We start from the raw sequence: 17,765 nt of genomic DNA, 5'->3' as shown, positions 1-17,765 counted from the left end.
GAAACACCTGACAGACACTGCCTCCGCCAGGTGATAACACTCAGCATCAGCAGGGGTAGGTTATGCCGACCACACCTACCACGGACATGATGGAAAATCCAGGAATTTTCGGGCCTATGGCTCACACCTCTAATCCCAGCACTTTGGGAGGTTGAGGCGGGTGGATCACTTGAGGTCAGGAGTTCAAGGCCAGCCTGGCCAACATGGTGAAACGCTGTCTCTACTAAAAATACAAAAATTAGTCGGGTGTGGCGGCACGTGCCTGTCATCCCAGCTACTGGGGAGGCTGAGGCAGGAGAATCGCTTGAATCCAACAGGCAGAGATTGCAGTGAGCCGAGATTGTGCCATTGCATTTCAGCCTGGGCAAAGAAGCGAAACTGTGTCTCAAAAAAAAGAAAAAAAAGAAGAAAGAAAAAGAAAATCCATCCAGGAATGGCACATCCAGCCCTTGTGCTTTTCTTCCTAAAACCCATAACCTCAGTCTAATCATGAGAAGAACACAACAAATCCCTGTGGAGGAACATTTTACAAAGGGCTGACCAAGGCTCCTCAAAACTTAAGGTTATCATCAACAAGGAAAGTCTAAGAAGTGGTCATAGCCAGAGGAGCCTGGGAAGACAGGAGAGCAAACGCAGTGTGGGGTTCTGGATGGGATTCTACAACAGAAAAGGCCATTAGGGCAAATTCAGGAACCCTGGATGAAGCCTGGACTTCGGTCACTAACAATGCATCGATCCTAGTTCATTAGTCATGTGCAGAGCAAGATGCTGACAGGAAAGAGGGCTCAGAAATGCCTCCGTGCACAAGGTTCACACTCAACTGCTGCTCTTGGCCACAGTCTCACAGGTAATGTTTCAAATAAAATATATGGTACAAGATTCTCGTGCTATTTTTTCTTGTGTTACAGTTAATGGTATTTAATTTACTACTAATGTACTATGAAACCTCAATTCCTGTTTAAAGTTTCTGGCTTTGGAGTTAATTTCTATCTCTACTCAAGGTGACTTAAACAGACTTAATGAGCCTAGGCAACATAGCAAGACCCCCATCTCTATAAAAAAAAAAATTTTTTTTTAATTGGCCAGTTATGGTGGTGCCCGCCAATAGTCCCAGCTATCTTGGTGGCTGAGGCAGGAGGATCGCTTGGGCCCAGGAGATTAAGGGTACAGTGAGCTATGATCACACTACTGCACTCCAGCCTAGACTAAAGAGACCTGTCTCTAAAATAAACAAACAAAAAAACAGACTTGATGCCAATTTTTACATGCTTCTCCCATCCAAGTAATTTACCATCTTATTTTTGCCCTAATATAAATTCATCACCAGTGCCCCCTCGTACAAGCTAGTACTTATTCGGTTAAGCAAATGAGCTGATGACCATCGTTACTTCCAGAAGGTGTCTTGTTTCTATGACAGTAGAGCAGCCAGCTGGGGAAAGAGCACTGACCTAACCACTGTTGCCCTGCACCAGCCCAGCCCACCTAATTTCTCTATGAAGTAGCACAGCCATTCTAGCAGGAAGATGTTGAATTGGCTGGTCCTTCAGGCCAGCAAGAACATGAAGCCAAGGCCATGAGGCCTGAGGCAGGCACACAGGTGGCTGGTGAACGGGCTCCCTCCCACCTCCTGCTCATCTGGCACCTCCCAGGCTATGCCTCGAACCAGAAAGGCGCTCCCTGGTCAGGCCTATCCTGAGCAGAGACCTCAGTGTCATCCCCTGCCTTTCTGGTGAGGACAGACAGCAGTAAGGCCCAGAATCTCAGAACTGTCTCCTACAATCCAGCCTCAGCCGGCAACCTTGACCTCCCAAAAAGCCTCACACACGCCACTCCAAGAAGCTGCATCAGACACAGCGCCCCGGGCTGTCCAGGTCAGTTCACTGGCATACATCTCAGTGCTGCTGCTTCAAACCAGGAAACTGAGGTCTAGGCACACCCTTCGCCATCTCTGAAATGCAGGGAGATCAGTGGGGAGTCAGTGGCAGCAGTAGTCAGAGACTAGCCCCCAACAACCCTTCTCAGTCACTGATGTTGTCTGCCCACCGAGGCCTCGGGGGCCAGGATTGTTTCCACGGCCTTGGCTCTTGGCCGGCCCAGTACGGGGGTGGGAGCAGCCTGGTGAGTGATGCCCAGGCCCCCAAGAGGTGGTCCTGCCATAAATAATGCCAAGGACACATCCCCCTCCAAGGGAGGCCAGAACTGCCAGGGAGGGCTGCACTCTAGCTACAAACAGGAAGGGATGAGCCTGCTCAGATGGTGAGGTCCCTATCCTGTTACCTGCCACTCACGGCCACAAAGGACCAGACACCCTCCCTGGGCCAAGGAAAACATGCTGTACCTCCCTGTTTGGACCCACGGCTACCAAGGCCAGCTGCTGGAGATACCAGGACTCTGCTGGTGTCACCTGGCCTGGGAAGGACCTGAGCAGCTCAAGCTGGCCACACACCAGCCAGAGCCCTGGCCATGGCCCCCACCTGCCCACGCCCACTGCAGCCAGCTCCCTGTCCTGAGCGCGGGAAACAGGTCTGCCAACACTAACTCAAACTTCACAAAGAAACCATTTCTGGAATGGGGCTCCGTTTGGCGATTCGGAGTCAAAGGCGCACTTCATAGCTCCTTTCCAAATCCCGTGCATTGTCAGGCCCTGTTCCCCTTTGAAGCCTCGTTGAGTGATTGAAGCGTCTACTTTCTGAGGGGCAGATAGCACCGGGCTGGTAATCTGACTCTAAGCCACGGGATAAAGGTAGTTTGTTTCCTCTCAGCCCGTCTGTCAACACCTCCTCAGTAATTAGCCCTAATTATTACAGAGGGCCAGCCTCCCATTCGGTTATTAAATCAGAAATAGTATCACGGCTGGGCATCTGTCAACGCCCCGACTGGCGACCTTCGATTCATTGAATCCTCTGTCAGTATCCGCCTTTGGAAGCGCCCAGGCGGGCAGGGAGGCAGCGGCTTCAAAGATGCAGATCCCAGGAAGAATTCCAGGGAGGCAGGTAGGCAGGGAGGGCCGGTGCCCAGCAGCCTGATGGCGAGGGGGAGCCAGGCACCACCCCCTGGGCAGCAATACACAGCCCAACCCCAGCCATTTCCCACCTCCCAGGGCTGACCGATGTCAGTCTCTTTGTGGTGGGGAATAAGGTATGCGCCCAAGGGCTCCTTCCCTTGGAGAAGAAAGTACCTCCGGGCCTGCATCAGGCACATCCGTCTCAGGGAGTGGCCTTGACTGACAGCTTGGCCTGAGGCCCAGCAAAGCCCTGCACCATTTCAGTGCAGAAAGGGGAATCCGAGCCCTGGCTGCCCAGAGCACTGGAAAGCTGGCAAATCTGCAAAGCAGAACTCAGATTCCAGCCGTAGACACGATTTCCACAGTGGAGCCAAGAGTGCTTCAGTCCTGTAGGCCCCAAGGAAAGACAGCCACCCGTCTCCCTTCTGGGTCTGGGTCTCTTTTCCATCCTAGAGAAATGGCCACATGCTCTGCCACAGGGGCCTTCTGCTCTGGCAAAGCATCTCCACCCTGCTCCCCCAGGGAACGGCTGCCCCCCAGCAAGATTCACAGCCTCAGGCCAGGGGCTGGCGCTGACTTCACCTCACTTGGGGCAGTGGCCCACGTCCCCCAGGGCTGGCCACCAGCACTTCTCCAGAGGCTGAGACCCACAGTGCCCCACCCAGGGCTGCTGGCCTGCAGTGAGCCAGGTGGGGCCCAGCATGGTGCCTACACGCTGAAGCCCACCAGGTCTGTGGTGCCCCTTCCAGACAGGCCCTGCATGTGAGGGAGGGTCCCAGAGATTAGTCACTTGTGCTGGGGACACAGCCCAAAGGGTGTGATTCGCTCCCGAGCAGAGGCAAGCAAGTTCCTCTCGACAGTCCACTGCAGCCTGTTCTCCCCAAGGCACTGCCAGTGCCTGCTGGGTGCTCTGCCAGCACTTTGGGTCCTCGTGGCCACCAACCACCACGCTGGCAGGGCCAGGCCCCACTCGGCAGGGGGAGTGGGTCTCATGGAAACAAGGACATGGGTTAGTTTTCTTCCTTGGGGATGCCTGGAAGCCTCATGGCTGGAGCATGAGTGACCTGCTGGCCGGCCCCACAGTCAGCAGGGGTGCCAGGCAGACGCTGAGGCTGCAAGTCAGACTTCTCCTTTGCACTGGGATATGCACTGCCTCAGCTGAGCCAAGAGGAAATGCCAGAGTGAGGAGCCACCAGGCTGCAGAGGCAGGCAGGATGGGCAGGCGGGGTCTCTCTGTGAGCAGGCATCTCTTGCTGTGGCTGGGGATGTCCGTCGCCCCAGGAGCAGGTCCCAGGAGCCTGGCAAGATGGCAGGAAGGAAGCCTGACTCGGGCATTTTTAGCCAGCCTGCCCTAGGCACTTACGGGCAGAGGCAGGAACCCAGCCAGCAGAGGGGACCGGCCTTTTTGCCCCGGGTGAACACACGGAAAAGCTTGCTGCTTTACAGGAAGCATGATATTCCCATGCACAAGTCCGGCCTCTGCTCAGAGGCCTGGTTCATGTAGGCCGGCTGCTGGTACCGTCAGGGAGAGAGACAACACTCACAGAGGGTGCAGGATGGGGACCAATCCCCTGGGGCTGGTGCCACTGGCCTAGGGGATGGAGACGTGCCCTGGGAACTTGGTCGGAGTTGGAGGAGGGTGCCTAAGCATGCTGGGGCTGACACTTTCTGACAGGGGCTTGCCTGTGTGGCTCCTCCTGTGGTGGAGGCCACCTTGGGTGGAAAGGGGAGGTCCCCTAACACACACAGGTGATGGTGTGGCCAGGTGTATGTCTCATCAACTCCCGACCACCCAGCTGTGTGCAGTCAACTGTGCACATGCTTACACATGCATGCCAGCAATGTGCTTGCCACACCCACATCCACAGACATGCGAATGAGGACAGAGGCCAGCCTCCCACTCGCTCTGCCCCGTGGGCACTGCGTGTGGACCCCTCACTGAGGGGCCTCCCATGCACAGCCTGTGATGAAGAGTCCTAGCTCTACAACCCACAAACACTCCCCAGTCCCCTGCACTGTTCAGACACACAGGTAAGGTGGGCAACGCTGGCACAGCAGGGGGCAGGGGAGTCAGATGTCCTCTGCACCCAGCTGGCAGCCCCGCCAATGGGGACACAGAAGAATGTGGCAAGTGCATGAGCACCCACCACCCACAGGCCCCAGGCCTGTGATGGGGGGTCCGTGAGGCCAGGAGGAAAGGAGCAGGCCAATGAGAGCACCCCACAGGCCTGGGCTCTTCCCTGGCCAGCCCCCACCCATCACGTCCCTGTGACAGAGATGATGCAGCCCAAAGAAAAAGTAAGGGAGCAACGGGCCCTGCCATCCTGGAGAGGCTGTGCAGTGACACGGCACCCCCAAGGCCTGTACCAGGAGAGTGTGAGCACTGCTGGGGCTGGGCAAGGGCCACGACACCATCATCTCTGCCTCTGCATTTGTGATCCAATGTGTTTTCAAACTTGCCAAGACAACTGGAAGAATGGGGGCATGGAGGGCTTCGCTATGAGATAATCAAGACTTAAAAGCTAGAATAACTAGTAACGGACAGATCAGACCAGAGAGCAGGCAGGTAGGCCAGGCACGGCCCATGGGTGGCTGCGGCCAGGCTGAGTTGCTGCAGCCAGCAGCTGATGCTGAGGCAGGCTGGTGCCCTATGGAAAAAGGTGAAATGGGATCCCCTGTCGGTCAGGACATAATAGGTTATGCTGTGGAAAACACAAGCCCCAAACTCAGTGGCTTCACACATCAAAAATTTATTTCTTGCTCATATTACATGTGCATCGCGGTCGGCAGAGGGGCTCTGCTCATCACAGGCTCTTGAGGATGACAGCAGACCCCTCCCTTCCGCCAGTTACACTTACAGGTGGACTCAAGGTTGAATGTCAAAGGCAGAAAGTTACAACCTGGGAATACAGGATAATGCCTTTGTACCCCCAGGCAGGGAAAGGTTTCTTAAGTGAGAAACAGCATCCCATACAGCACAACTGGGCACTGCCCACCCAAGAGCCAAGGCTTGGCCATCCCCACTCCTCAGTATGGGCCCCAGAACCCGGGGCCTGGGGGACTCTGCACACAGGCATGTGGAGACCATGGAAGCCTGACCAAGATAGCGCTGCCAGGAACAGCAAAGACAAAATCAAAGAAGCCTATCTGGGGCACTGCTGTGGGCGGAACTATGTCCCTTCAATATTCTTAAGTTCGAGTTCTAATCCCTAGTACTTACATTTGAAGACAGGATCTTTATTTTTTTTATTTTTTGAGACCAAGTCTCGCTCTGTCGCCCAGGCTGGAGTGCAGTGGCACGATCTCGGCTCACTGCAAGCTCCGCCTCCCGGGTTTACGCCATTCTCCTGCCTCAGGCTCCCGAGTAGCTGGGACTACAGGCGCCCACCACCACACCTGGCTAATTTTTTTTTTTTTTGTATTTTTAGTAGAGACGGGGTTTCACCGTGTTAGCCAGGACAGTCTCAGTCTCCTGACCTTGTGATCCACCTGCCTCGGCCTCCCAAAGTGCTGGGATTACAGTGAAGACGGGGTCTTTAAAGAGGTAATTCAGGGTTAAATGAGGTCATGAGGGTGGGCCCTGATCCAATAGACTAGTGACCTTATGAGCGATTAGGACACAGACACAGGCAGGGACATGGCAAGAAGGTGGCTATCTGCAGGCCAAGGAGCAAGGCCTCAGGAGAAACCAACCCTGCCCACACCTTGATCTCAGGCTTCTGGCTCCAGAATCACAAGTAAATGTCTGTTGTTTAAGCCCCCCCGCTAAAAAAGCTGGGGCAGTCCTTTGTTGGGCAGCCCCAGCAGACAAACAGGTGTGTTGCCCTGGGATGGATGCAGGCCCCTTCCATCCTCCCATCCTCAGCAGCACCAACCAGCCCCACGCTGGGTGGCTGCTCGTACTTCTCCATACTGAGCACCCCAGCCCACAGGATGATCAGCTGCTCCCATCCGACGGAACTCAGGTGTGGCTCTGTGGCTTCCTCTGGCCAGGGAAATGGAAGTGGGGTGACACACATTACTTGTGGCCTGCTGTGGCCTTTCCCCTGCCTCAGTGAGCATGGAGAAATACATCCAGGTAGGCTCTCGTCAGCACAGGTCTGACAGGCCCCAGCCATGGTGGCACATAGGTATGAGCAAGAAATAAGCAGAGCCAACCATAGCAGTGCTGTTGGAGATCTTTGTTACTGCTGCACAATCTGGCTCATGCTGACTGATCCTGCAGGGTAACAGCTTTATTTGCCTTGCTCCTTTATTCCTGGATCTTTGGGCTTTTCCAGTTCTGCTGTTCAAAAAATAGTGACACCCATGAGGTGGACATCAGAGGGCCCAGACCCCAGCCAAGGTACTGTGTGGATACCATTCTCATTCAACCCTACTACCCACCCCATGAGGAAAAACTGTGGTCACAGCTCAAAAAGGTCAGGGAAAGACCCTTAGCTTGTGAAGGGAGAGGAGAAGGCAAGGCCACCCTCCAGTCCCTGTGGTTTTTTTTTTTTTTTTTTTTTTTTTTGAGACAGAGTCTCGCTCTGTCACCCAGGCTGGAGTGCAGTGGCCGGATCTCAGCTCACTGTAAGCTCTGCCTCCTGGGTTTACGCCATTCTCCTGCCTCAGCCTCCTGAGCAGCTGGGACTACAGGCACCCGCCACCTCACCCGGCTAGTTTTTTGTATTTTTTAGTAGAGACGGGTTTTCACCATGTTAGCCAGGATGGTCTCGATCTCCTGACCTCGTGATCTGCCCGTCTCGACCTCCCAAAGTGCTGGGATTACAGGCTTGAGCCACCACACCCAGCCTCCAGTCCCTGTTCTAAACCCCCATGTAGTGGCACCAAACCATGACTATCCCTGACAAGAGTCTTCATGCACCAAGTAAGTAGTCACAGAATGTGTGTGCCTAGAATTGTTATGTGGTCAAATTGTAAAATTGTATACTCCCACTAATAGTATAGAAGGCCCAGTTCTCCATACCTCCACAACTCTGGGCATCTAAAACTTTTAAAATCCTGGAATCACAGGCAAAAAAAAATTTCACCCATATTTCCCTTTAGTCCTTTTGTAATTTTAACATTAAAATCTTTAATCTGGAATATATACTGGCATAAAGAGGGAAGCACATACATGGCTTTGCTATTTTCCAGAGGGCCAACTGCTTTTACTGAATAATCCATTTTACCCTCATTAATTGGAAACACCTCTAGCATGTACTATATTTCCATATTTATTCAGCCCTGTTTCAAAGTTCTCTATTCTCTGCTCATCTGTCCACAACATCTAAGTGCTTTAACTATTGTGGCTTTATAAAATATTCCAATATCCCATAGGACCTTATCCTTAGGACTTCCTATTTTAAAGTTTTCCTTGGAGACAGGTACTTTAAACACTATCTCAGAGGACCCATCATATCCCATCTTCAGGAAATAAAATCTCTGGGTATTTCCAAGGGAAGTGAGGGACGGACACCATGATTGGAAAGCAGAGCCAGAACCAAGGCCTGTCCCTGAGCACGTCCAGCAAACCCTGCCAGGCTCTGCGGCTCCTGAGCACCTGCCTTCGGGTCTGCCAGTGTGTGGGGGCCAGGAGAGAAAAAACAATCCCGGGAGAGTGCCTCCTCTCCTGGCCCTTGGTGCACCTCCTTCCCCAAGGAGCAGGAAAGCAGCTTGGTCATCATGTCTGAAAGCAGGTGCTGCAGCGGATGGCAACAAAGCCACTCTGAAAGGGGCTGTGTGCACTGCCTGTCTGGAAAGCTGTGCCAGAGTCCATCCTTGCCTCCACCCTACCTGTGCAGGAAACCTGGACGTCATCACTTCGAGACCCTGCCTCCCTTTCTGGGGAGAGCCCAACCACAATAAACAGGACCCGTTTTAATTAAAAACCAGGTCACCTGAACTCTCCCGTGGACTCTCACGCCTGCCCCGGTGGATGCTGCGGGACTGGCCCGCAGACACATGGCAGACCGTAACTCACACATGCCCAGAAGTTGCCTGGGTCCCAAGGGCAGAAAAGGCCCAAAGCCCCAGTGGGGCAGGGTTCAGAAGAGAAGGCACCAATCTCAAGCTGAAGGATCCACTTCAGGTCCACTAAAGGGAGATGGGGAAGGTGGCCCGTCCAGAAGCCTGTGGGACAGGGTAAGGGTCAGCTGGGTGACTAGGCTGTCCATCCTAGAGAGCAACTCTGGGTTCTACTGCCAGACCCACAGGCAATCCAGGCCACAGTGCACCGGAGGCAGGCATCGGGGAGCAGTCTGACCTGACCCACAAAAGGGTGACTGGGGCCTGAGCCATCAGACGGAGGGCAGCTGTGTGACCTGGCACAGAAGCATGGGGCTGGGCCAGGATATCCAGGGACTTCCCACATCTGACCAGAATGAAGACTGAACATGGGTTTCTTCTGCCAGCTCACTTGCTTTGCTACCAGGGCTATACCCGCTTTCTAAAAATAGCTTCCCACCTATTTCCAAGGTTTCCAGTTGTTTTATCTACAAGGTATCTGTGCCCTGAAATAACTCACACATAAAACCATCTGAACCCAGAGCCTTTTTTAGTGATAGTTACCATAAAATAATCCCGACAACTTCTGTTTTTCTAAATAAGTTTTTTTTGTGTGTGTGAGATAGAGTTGCACTCTTATTGCCCAGGCTGGAGTGTAATGGCGTGATCTTGACTCATCGCAACCTCTGCCTCCTGGGTTCAAGCGATTCTCCTGCCTCAGTCTCCCAAGCAGCTGAGATTACAGGCATGCACCACCACACTTGGCTAATTTTGTATTTTTTAGTAGAGACAGGTTGCTCCATGTTGGTCAGGCTGGTCTTGAACTCCTGACCTCAGGTGATCCACCTACCTCGGCCTCCCAAAGTGCTGGGATTACAGGTATGAGCCACTGCTCCTGGCCAGTTTCTGAGTAAGTTTAACCAGATACTTGCTAATTAGTTTTTTCTAAAATAGTTGGCTGTATTTCCAATTCACATTTCTGCTTTTTCTTCCAACTTTTCAGGAAGGTGTTTTGTTGTTTTCACAACTGTAAAACTGAAAGGGACTTGAACTTCTTGTCCAAGCACCAGAGTGGAACACACTGCACACACTGGGCGGCTGTACCTGCCCATCCTGTGGTAAATGGCTCCAGGGGCTTCCAAGCTCAGCTTCCACTAGAAAACCCCTCCTTGTGTGGAACAGGTCTTTCTTCATTCCAACCCTCTGGGCCTGGGGCCTCACAGCTCTGGACTGCTGCCTGGTCCTCACTTCACCTCCAGCTCTCGGAAGTCAGTTCTCCACCTGCAGAGCCACCCACCCCCACCTACTCAGCCCCAGCTCCTTCGATCAGACCCTTGGACCCTCAAAGCCCCTGCTAGAAACCACACCTGCAACGCTGACCTGGAATGTTCAAGGCCAGGCCTCTAATCCTGAGAGAATGGGAAACAAAGACTTGCTGGTAGGCAGCCACTGCACCACAGGCTCAGCCAGTAATCCAACACATGTTTAATGAGCACCAATTGTGTACCAGACCACAGAGCTGACTAAGACAGAGCCCCTGTCCTGGAGGGTCACAGTCCGCCAGGAGGGAGATCCGAGTCATTTACATCACTGGGGCTTCAGTGCTGAATCGACAATGCATGCGAGTACGGAGTGCGCAGGGGACAGCAGCACAGCAGCGGGGAAGAGGAGCCTGCTTCAGAACACCAGGCCCAACTACTACAGCGTTAACACACAAAGGGGGAATGCCTGCAGCTGAGTCTGGCAAGGGGCTTGCATCCTATATTCCTGCATCCAAACCTCTCAGTTGCCCAGGACTGCTGGTAAACAAACCCACAGGAAACATCATTCTCTGCCAAGATGCTATCCCACTCATGCAGCAGAATCAAAGTGACCACTTCCTCCAGGCAGCCTTCCTCACATTCCAGCTGGGACAGAAATCACAGGGAGCAGAGAGGGTGGGGTTAGGGGGACAGACACAGAAACCCCATTCAGGAACCAGGTCCCAACAGGACAGACGTGGCAGACCCAGTTCAGTCCCAGCCAGTGTGGAAGACACCAAGGGGGGTGTTTTATGGGGGTGGAGGTGACAAAGATGATGCAAGTATCTGCTGAGAGTTGCCCTACAAAACGACCCCCTCATGGGAGCAGGCCTGGGTGAGATGGCACTCCCAGGAGATGGGCAGGGATGCAGCCAAGAGCCAGCAGGAGCAGGGAAAGGGCACAGGGTGGAGGTCAAGCTCTGCTGGAGTAGGGGGAGCTGGTTCTGCTCAGCGCAGAGTCCAAAACAAGAGCATCTTGCCCAGCTATGGGGTCTGAAGTCATCTGGGGACACCACTCTGCTTTGACTGGGGACTATGGGGCTCCTGAGCCACACAGGCCACTTCATCACGAGGGGCACCATTGTTCCCGCCTGGACTGTGCTCAGAACCCAGGAGAAAGTGGTGGCTCTCCTGGGGTCTCCAGGGCCTCCACCACCTACTGTGGGGTACCTAAGGACACCTCCTGGTCTCCCTGTGTCTCCAAAACCTCCTCCTCTGTTTTCTGGGGTTTTGGACCCCCTGGATGAGCGGGGTCTGGTCTCTGGGCAGGAGGATTAGCTGACTCTGACAGTTTAGGTTCAGGTGTGGGGGCTGCCTCCTCTGGCTGGGAAGAGGCTGGTTCCATAGGACCAGGCTTGGAGCTACATGCAGAACTGGGCAGGACTGGGGGCTCCTTGGGCCCAGGAGTGCTCTCTTTGGTCAGCTGCTGCTCGAGCAGAGCACTTCTGGATATAGAGTTGGACCCAGACACAGCAGGGGTGGCCACGGCGACTGGTAAAGACCTGGGGGCAGTACCCATGTCAAGTGCCAGGCCCTCTAAGAACCTAGCTAAGTATTGCCTCACCACAGGCAGCTGAGGGGCCACTGGCAGCTGGCTGGAGGCCAGGGGCAGGGGACCGGGAACCACGGCGTGGTACTCAGCAAAACTATTCGGGTCTTGAACAACTTCCTTGAGATCCTGGCAGAAGAGCTCGTAATCATCAGGCAGGGGCAGGTCCCCATCAAGGTAGGGGGCTGCCCAGGCCCGGGCTCGGCCTGTCAGGCGCCTGAGGATCTCGCAGACACGGCTGATGTTGTCCTGATAGTGCTCGAAGCGGAAGGACATGTAATCTCCCAGTTGGGCCAAGAAGCGGTCCAGTAGCCACGGGGAGCCATCAAAGGTGCCTGGGTCTGAGCCTGGCACCCAGCAGAAGTCCACCCTGTGGGGTCGGGAGCTGGGCAAGTGCCCAGCTAGTGGACCCCTTTCTGCAGGTTTACCGCCACGAGCGCCACTAGCTGTGCTCTTCTGCTCCATGGTTGTTCGCACACACACAGGGTCCCCGCAGCAGGGCCGCTCAATCCAGGGATCCACAAGGGGGGTGTATGCCACCCCAGGAGATGCCTGGTCCATCTGCTGCCATGGGTGTGCGTTGGCATAATTGGCGGCTGCCCAGATGGGAATGCGAGGGCCCTGCTGACGGCACCGGCCACGAGGCATGCTGGGAGCAGAGGGCAGAAGAGAGGAGAGCCAGCACTGCAGGGGGGGCGGGAGGTGGGGCGGCGTGGACAGACGTGGTTTGCACGACACAACAGGAAAGGGATGGCTGAACAGGGCGTGGTAGACCTGCACTGGTCCAGGCAAGTGCTGAGGATCAGGGAGCTGACAGCTGCAGCCTCAGGAGAGCTGAGAAGAGCTGAGGGACTGTCATTCGCAGGCCATCATCCGAGGCAATCTGTCCAAAGACAAGGTAGGGAAGAGCAGGAACTAGGCCTAACCATCACCCACTGAACTGGTGGGAAGAGGCAGCAAGCGGGCAACCCTCTGGTACCCAACTAGGAGCTCTGAGTGGAAGGAGGTGCCCAGGGGGCTGGCCTGGGAGGTCTGAGAAGGTGGGCAAATGCTGCCTATGACATTGCAAGGGCAAGGCAGAATGACAGACGCTGTCAATTTCAGAAGAAAAGGGGCCGGATCAGAACTGTCAGGAAATTTCAGGATAGCAATAGTAGCAACCTTTCACTGAGTGCCCCATTTGCGCCACCTCCCCCACATGAAGTTGGTACTAGTATTGTCTTTGGGGCACACAGTGGTGAAGTAACTTGTCTGCAGTCACACACCAACCCATAAGTGATGGAAGCAGCAGAAACTGGCTGGAGAGATCACAGGCTTAACCACTATACAGCACGCATATTATAAACTACGTTTGTCTGCTGAGTAGGCTCTAGCCACCCCCAAAACTCTGAACAATGCACAGACCGCATCATTAGGCTCTTTTACATCCCAGCACCAGGCACACAGCAGGTCCTACCTGCATCCCCGAGAGCAGCAGTGAGCCTGCTATTATCTGCTCCCTCCTGACCCCACATGCTTTCCAAATTCACCTCTCACAACTGAGTGCCACCTACAGGCAATGCCACCCCCACCCCCAAACACCACCTTTCCACTGTCCCCATCCCAGCCACAGCAGAGTATCCCAGCCCCCCACTGTAAAATCCTGGAACCCCACTTGCTGTGTCTGCTCCCACAACTCCAGTCACTTGTGCCCAGGGTCTGGGGAGTCCCAGTCTGATGGCTGGACCTGCCCCTCCTTCTCCACGCAGCAGTTACCTAGGAAGCTCCACAGCCAGCAGCCAGTTCTATTCCAGTGCAAGGAGCCCTCCCCTGGGGCTCTCACACTCTCCAGCCTAACTCTATCCAGCCCCCTCCCCAGTCTCTCTGCAAACCGAGGCCCACTCACGACCTCCATGAAACACTCTGCTTCACCCCGCACACAAACTCCACTGGCCCACTGGGAGCACAGGGCCTGCACACACCTTCATCCCAGATCTCCTATCCGCTGGCCATTCCCCCTCAGGGTGAGTTCCTCCAAGGACCTTCCATGGTGGCCTGCAGCACTAGAACCTGCCAGGGCCACTGGCCCTACCTCCACCACCCAAACACTCTGGAACCCCTCAGGTCTCACCCCCCTCTGGGGGGGTCTTTACCTGAAAGCCCAGCCCATGACCCTGGCTTCCCATCTTACTGCAGAATTATACTAAGGCCTGGGGGCAGCAAACCCACAGGATAGCACGTGAGTCCAGTACACTGAGCTCTAAAAAAGCAGTAACAGGCCCAATCCGGGGCCCAGCTCCTACCACCAGCCAAGGTTAGGTGTCCAGGTTGCCCACAATGACCACACCCCATGCCCAGGAGTCACAGTGTGCTACCCAAATCTCTGCCTTCCCTTCTTCCCAGTCCCCCACCATGCCCACTCACCTGCGCACCTGTGTCCCCTGCAGTCTGGGAGAAGGCTTCCCTGCACCAGCCAGCCAGATGTGCTTCGGGCCCGAGCTTTCCTAACCCTGGGCCCCACTCTCACCATTTTGAGAACCTTAGCACTCCCACGCCTATCAGTCTGTTGTTCCCCCTACTTTTCTCCCCACACTGCCTGGCACAGAAGACTTTCGGCCCTTCTGGACTGGTCAGCACTATCCTAAAGGGGCAGGTACCACGGCGCATGTGTATTTGCGCCCACAAGGCCAAAGGCAGCACCTGGAAAGCTGGGACGTTCTCTGCTCTAGGGAGACCTAGGGGCCCCAAGAACAAAACCTGCCCAAAGTCTTAAAGCAAGCTGAGTGCAGACGACTGCACCGCCCGCCCCCCAGCAACCGCCATGCAGGAAACACAAGCTCACAAGGCCCACGGCAATAAGAAGCCCACCCACCTGCGGCTACGCGAAGCGCCCGCGAAGAGGGTCCAGGGATCCGTAGCTAGAGACCGGGGGACGGGCCTCCCTCCGAGGGCGAGAGTCCAAGCGCCACCTAGAAAGTGGAGAACGAGATCGGCCGCCGTGAGGCCAGGCAAGGCGCGGGCGCGACCTCCCGAGACTGCGAGAATGGCCCGAATGTCTCCAGGGGCCCCCACAAACCACCGGCGCGGACCGAGAAACTGAGGCCCGCAGACCGAAGACACTGCGACCCAGGCTGGGGCTCCGAGTGCCCCTCCGCGGATCAGAAGTCGGGAAAAGACGGAGGGGCGTAGCTCCAGGCCCGCGCGCACAGAGTTCCAAGCCGGCCGCCCGGGCTCCCGCCTCCAGACAGACCCTCCTGGGGCAGTCGGCGACGCCTGCTCCGAGCAGCGCCGTGCGGCGTCCAGCGCCCGATTACGCAGCGCAGCCACGCCCCCAGCGTGCGCGCGACCGCCGTGTACGACCCCGCGCATGCTCCAGGTTCGCCCCAAGCGCACCTCCCAGCCAGGCCGCGCGCGCGCGCGCTCAGCCCGCCGCGCCTGCGCTGTGTACCGTGTGGCCGATGCCTCGCAGGCGCTCCGGGTCCCTGCTGGCGCGGTAGCGCCGCGCGGTGGGTGATGGGAGAGCGCGCCCATTCCCACGCCGCGCCAAGTGCCACGGGAGCAGGTGGGGCCGCGTGTACAGGCGCGGGTCGGTTGGGCCAAAGCTGCCTCTCATGATCCCCAGCGGGCGGTGCCCGGCGGTCCCTCAGATCCGGGAAATCTGCACCTCGCTGTGGCGTAGACCAAGGGGCCGATGCTGCTTCAGCCCGCAGTTACTGCCCTGGCGTCAGCCAGACACTGGGGTGCTGCTGGGCGTCGAGAGGGCTGCTGCGGGGCCGGGCTAAGCCTGGGGGGCTGCAGGTGTCGGAGCGGATGTGGGCATAGCGGGGCTGCTGGGCCTCGAGAGCGCCCTGGAACGGCATGCCCGCGGAGTGCCTCTCATCACCAGTTGCCGGTGCCGGGAACCTCGTTAGGACCCGGTTCGATGTAGCTGCAGCCCGGGCGCGAGAAGCAGGGGCAGGCAGGCCGAGAGGACCCTGTACCTACATGCCTGGGGGCTGCAGACGGCCTCTGGGCCTCCTTGTTGTGGGTGTAAGTGTGTGCTTCCCGACTCAGGAGAGGAGAGCAAGGGCGGGCTACTAAGGCCTCCCCACAGGGCTGTGCCCAGCCCAAGCCTGCCGAGCAGCACCCAGATCCAGGACAAGATAGGTGAGGATGAAGTGGTGCTCTTCTCACTTGCACGAGCCGCCCCACGCCACCTCTCCTCGGTTTCACGGTGCCTAGAGAAGGGGTGGGAGAGGGTGCAGGCGCCCCAGCTCAGGATCTAATGCCTGTGGGCCAAGGACCTGGATGCAGGCCAGGAGTCTTTGGGGCCACGGGCAGGCAGCCGGATTCACCGGAAAGTGACGCTTCTCAAGGGGAACACACACGTAACACACCAGCTCCCCTTCTGCCCTGGTCCAGTGACTCCTTTCATGAAAGCTCTCTGAAATGTTATCTGCATTTACACCCAAACTCACTCACTTTGATCCCTGAAACGCGAATCAAAGATCACATTGTACCTTCCCTGGGTCTGTGGGGCTTCCAGCAGCCTGGGCCAAAAATAATAAAAGTGGCACCGAGCCAGGAAACGCCTCCTTGAAGTGGGAATGAAACTTGAATTTTTTTCGGTTGTATCTTTCCTAATTGACCTGATAATTTAAACTTCCTCCCTCAAGGGAAAGGTGGGGGTTCCCACAAATTCAGCTTGCCTCAGCCTCTAGGCAGCTCAGCCTACAGCTTAGCGCCCATCAGCAGAGTGGGCAGTGGGCCTGTGCAAGAGATGAATCCAACTGAGCCAGAAAAGCCCTTTTTTGGTCCAAATTTGTTTTCTTTCAGGCCTTGTCCTGTGTATACCAGTCATGCACCACATAATATTTTGGTCAACAAGGGACCACATATATAACTGGTCATCCAGTAAGCTATGGTTACTTTATTATTGAAGAAAGAAAATTTTTAGGCCAGGCGCGGTGGTGGTTCACGCCTGTAATCCCAGCACTTTGGGAGGCCGAGGCGGACAGCTCATTTGAGGTCAGGAGTTTGGGACCAGCCTGGCCAACATGGTGAAACCCTGTCTCTACCAAAAATACAAAAAGTTAGCCGGGTGTGGTGGCATGTGCCTGTAATCCCAGCTACTTGGGAGACTAAGGCAGGAAAATCACTTGAATCCGGGAGGCGGAGGTTGTAGTGAGCTGAGATTGTGCCACTGCACTCCAGCCTGGGCAACAGCAAGACTCCATCTCAAAAAAAAAGAAAATGTTTAATATAAATATGGTGCAGCCTAAGTGTACAGTGTTTATAAAGTCTGAAGTAGGCTGGACGCGGTGGCTCAAGCCTGTAATCCCAGCACTTTGGGAGGCCGAGACGGGCGGATCACGAGGTCAGGAGATCGAGACCATCCTGGCTAACACGGTGAAACCCCGTCTCTACTAAAAAATACAAAAAAAAAAACTAGCCGGGCGTGGTGGTGGGCGCCTGTAGTCCCAGCTACTCGGGAGGCTGAGGCAGGAGAATGGCGTAAACCCGGAAGGCGGAGCTTGCAGTGAGCTGAGATCCGGCCACTGCACTCCAGCCTGGGCGACGGAGCGAGACTCCATTTCAAAAAAAAAAAAAAAGTCTGAAGTAGTGTACAATAATGTCTTAGGCCTTCACATTTACTCACCACACCCACAGCAACTTCCAGTCCTGCACCTCTTTTCATGGCAAGTGCCCTAACCAGTCATTTTTTATTTTTTGCACTGTACTTTTACTGTACCTTTGCTATGATTAGGTGCACTAATACCGCTGTGTCACAACTGCCTACATTGTTCAGTAGAGTCACTGCAAGTTTGTAGCCCAGGAGCAATAGGCCTTACCATATAGCCTAGGTGTGTAGTAGGCTTTACCATCTTGGTTTGTATAAGTTACTCTATGATGATCCCTCCATGACAAAATCACCTAGTGACACATTTCTCAGAATGTATCCCCG

At 55.3% G+C, this 17,765-nt stretch overlaps 2 protein-coding genes across 2 annotated transcripts in view; both read right to left on the bottom strand.

The window, feature by feature from the left end:
• GNB1L (G protein subunit beta 1 like) overlaps window positions 1-14,789 on the bottom strand; it is a 69,950-nt gene extending 55,161 nt beyond the window's left edge. The window contains exon 1 of the mRNA XM_007975034.3: window positions 14,694-14,789. The gene's annotated coding sequence lies outside the window, so the exon portion shown is untranslated. The remainder of the gene's footprint in view (window positions 1-14,693) is intronic.
• RTL10 (retrotransposon Gag like 10) lies at window positions 10,463-14,790 on the bottom strand. Its single transcript, XM_007975031.3, has 2 exons — window positions 14,694-14,790; window positions 10,463-12,725 (listed from the first exon to the last, which is right to left on the bottom strand). The coding sequence occupies exon 2, from the start codon at window positions 12,488-12,490 to the stop codon at window positions 11,450-11,452; it is 1,041 nt and encodes a 346-aa protein (XP_007973222.2). The 5' UTR covers window positions 12,491-12,725; window positions 14,694-14,790; the 3' UTR covers window positions 10,463-11,449.
• Between the last annotated feature and the right edge of the window lie 2,975 nt (window positions 14,791-17,765).

Source organism: Chlorocebus sabaeus, chromosome 19 (assembly GCF_047675955.1).
Source record: "Chlorocebus sabaeus isolate Y175 chromosome 19, mChlSab1.0.hap1, whole genome shotgun sequence".
NCBI classification, from domain to species: Eukaryota; Metazoa; Chordata; class Mammalia; order Primates; family Cercopithecidae; genus Chlorocebus; species Chlorocebus sabaeus.
This window is presented reverse-complemented; position numbering and strand designations above follow the sequence as displayed.

Coding starts and splice junctions, on each gene's coding strand:
- RTL10 (XM_007975031.3), bottom strand. CDS start 12,490: ATGCCTCGTGGCCGGTGCCGTCAGCAGGGCCCTCGCATTCCCATCTGG.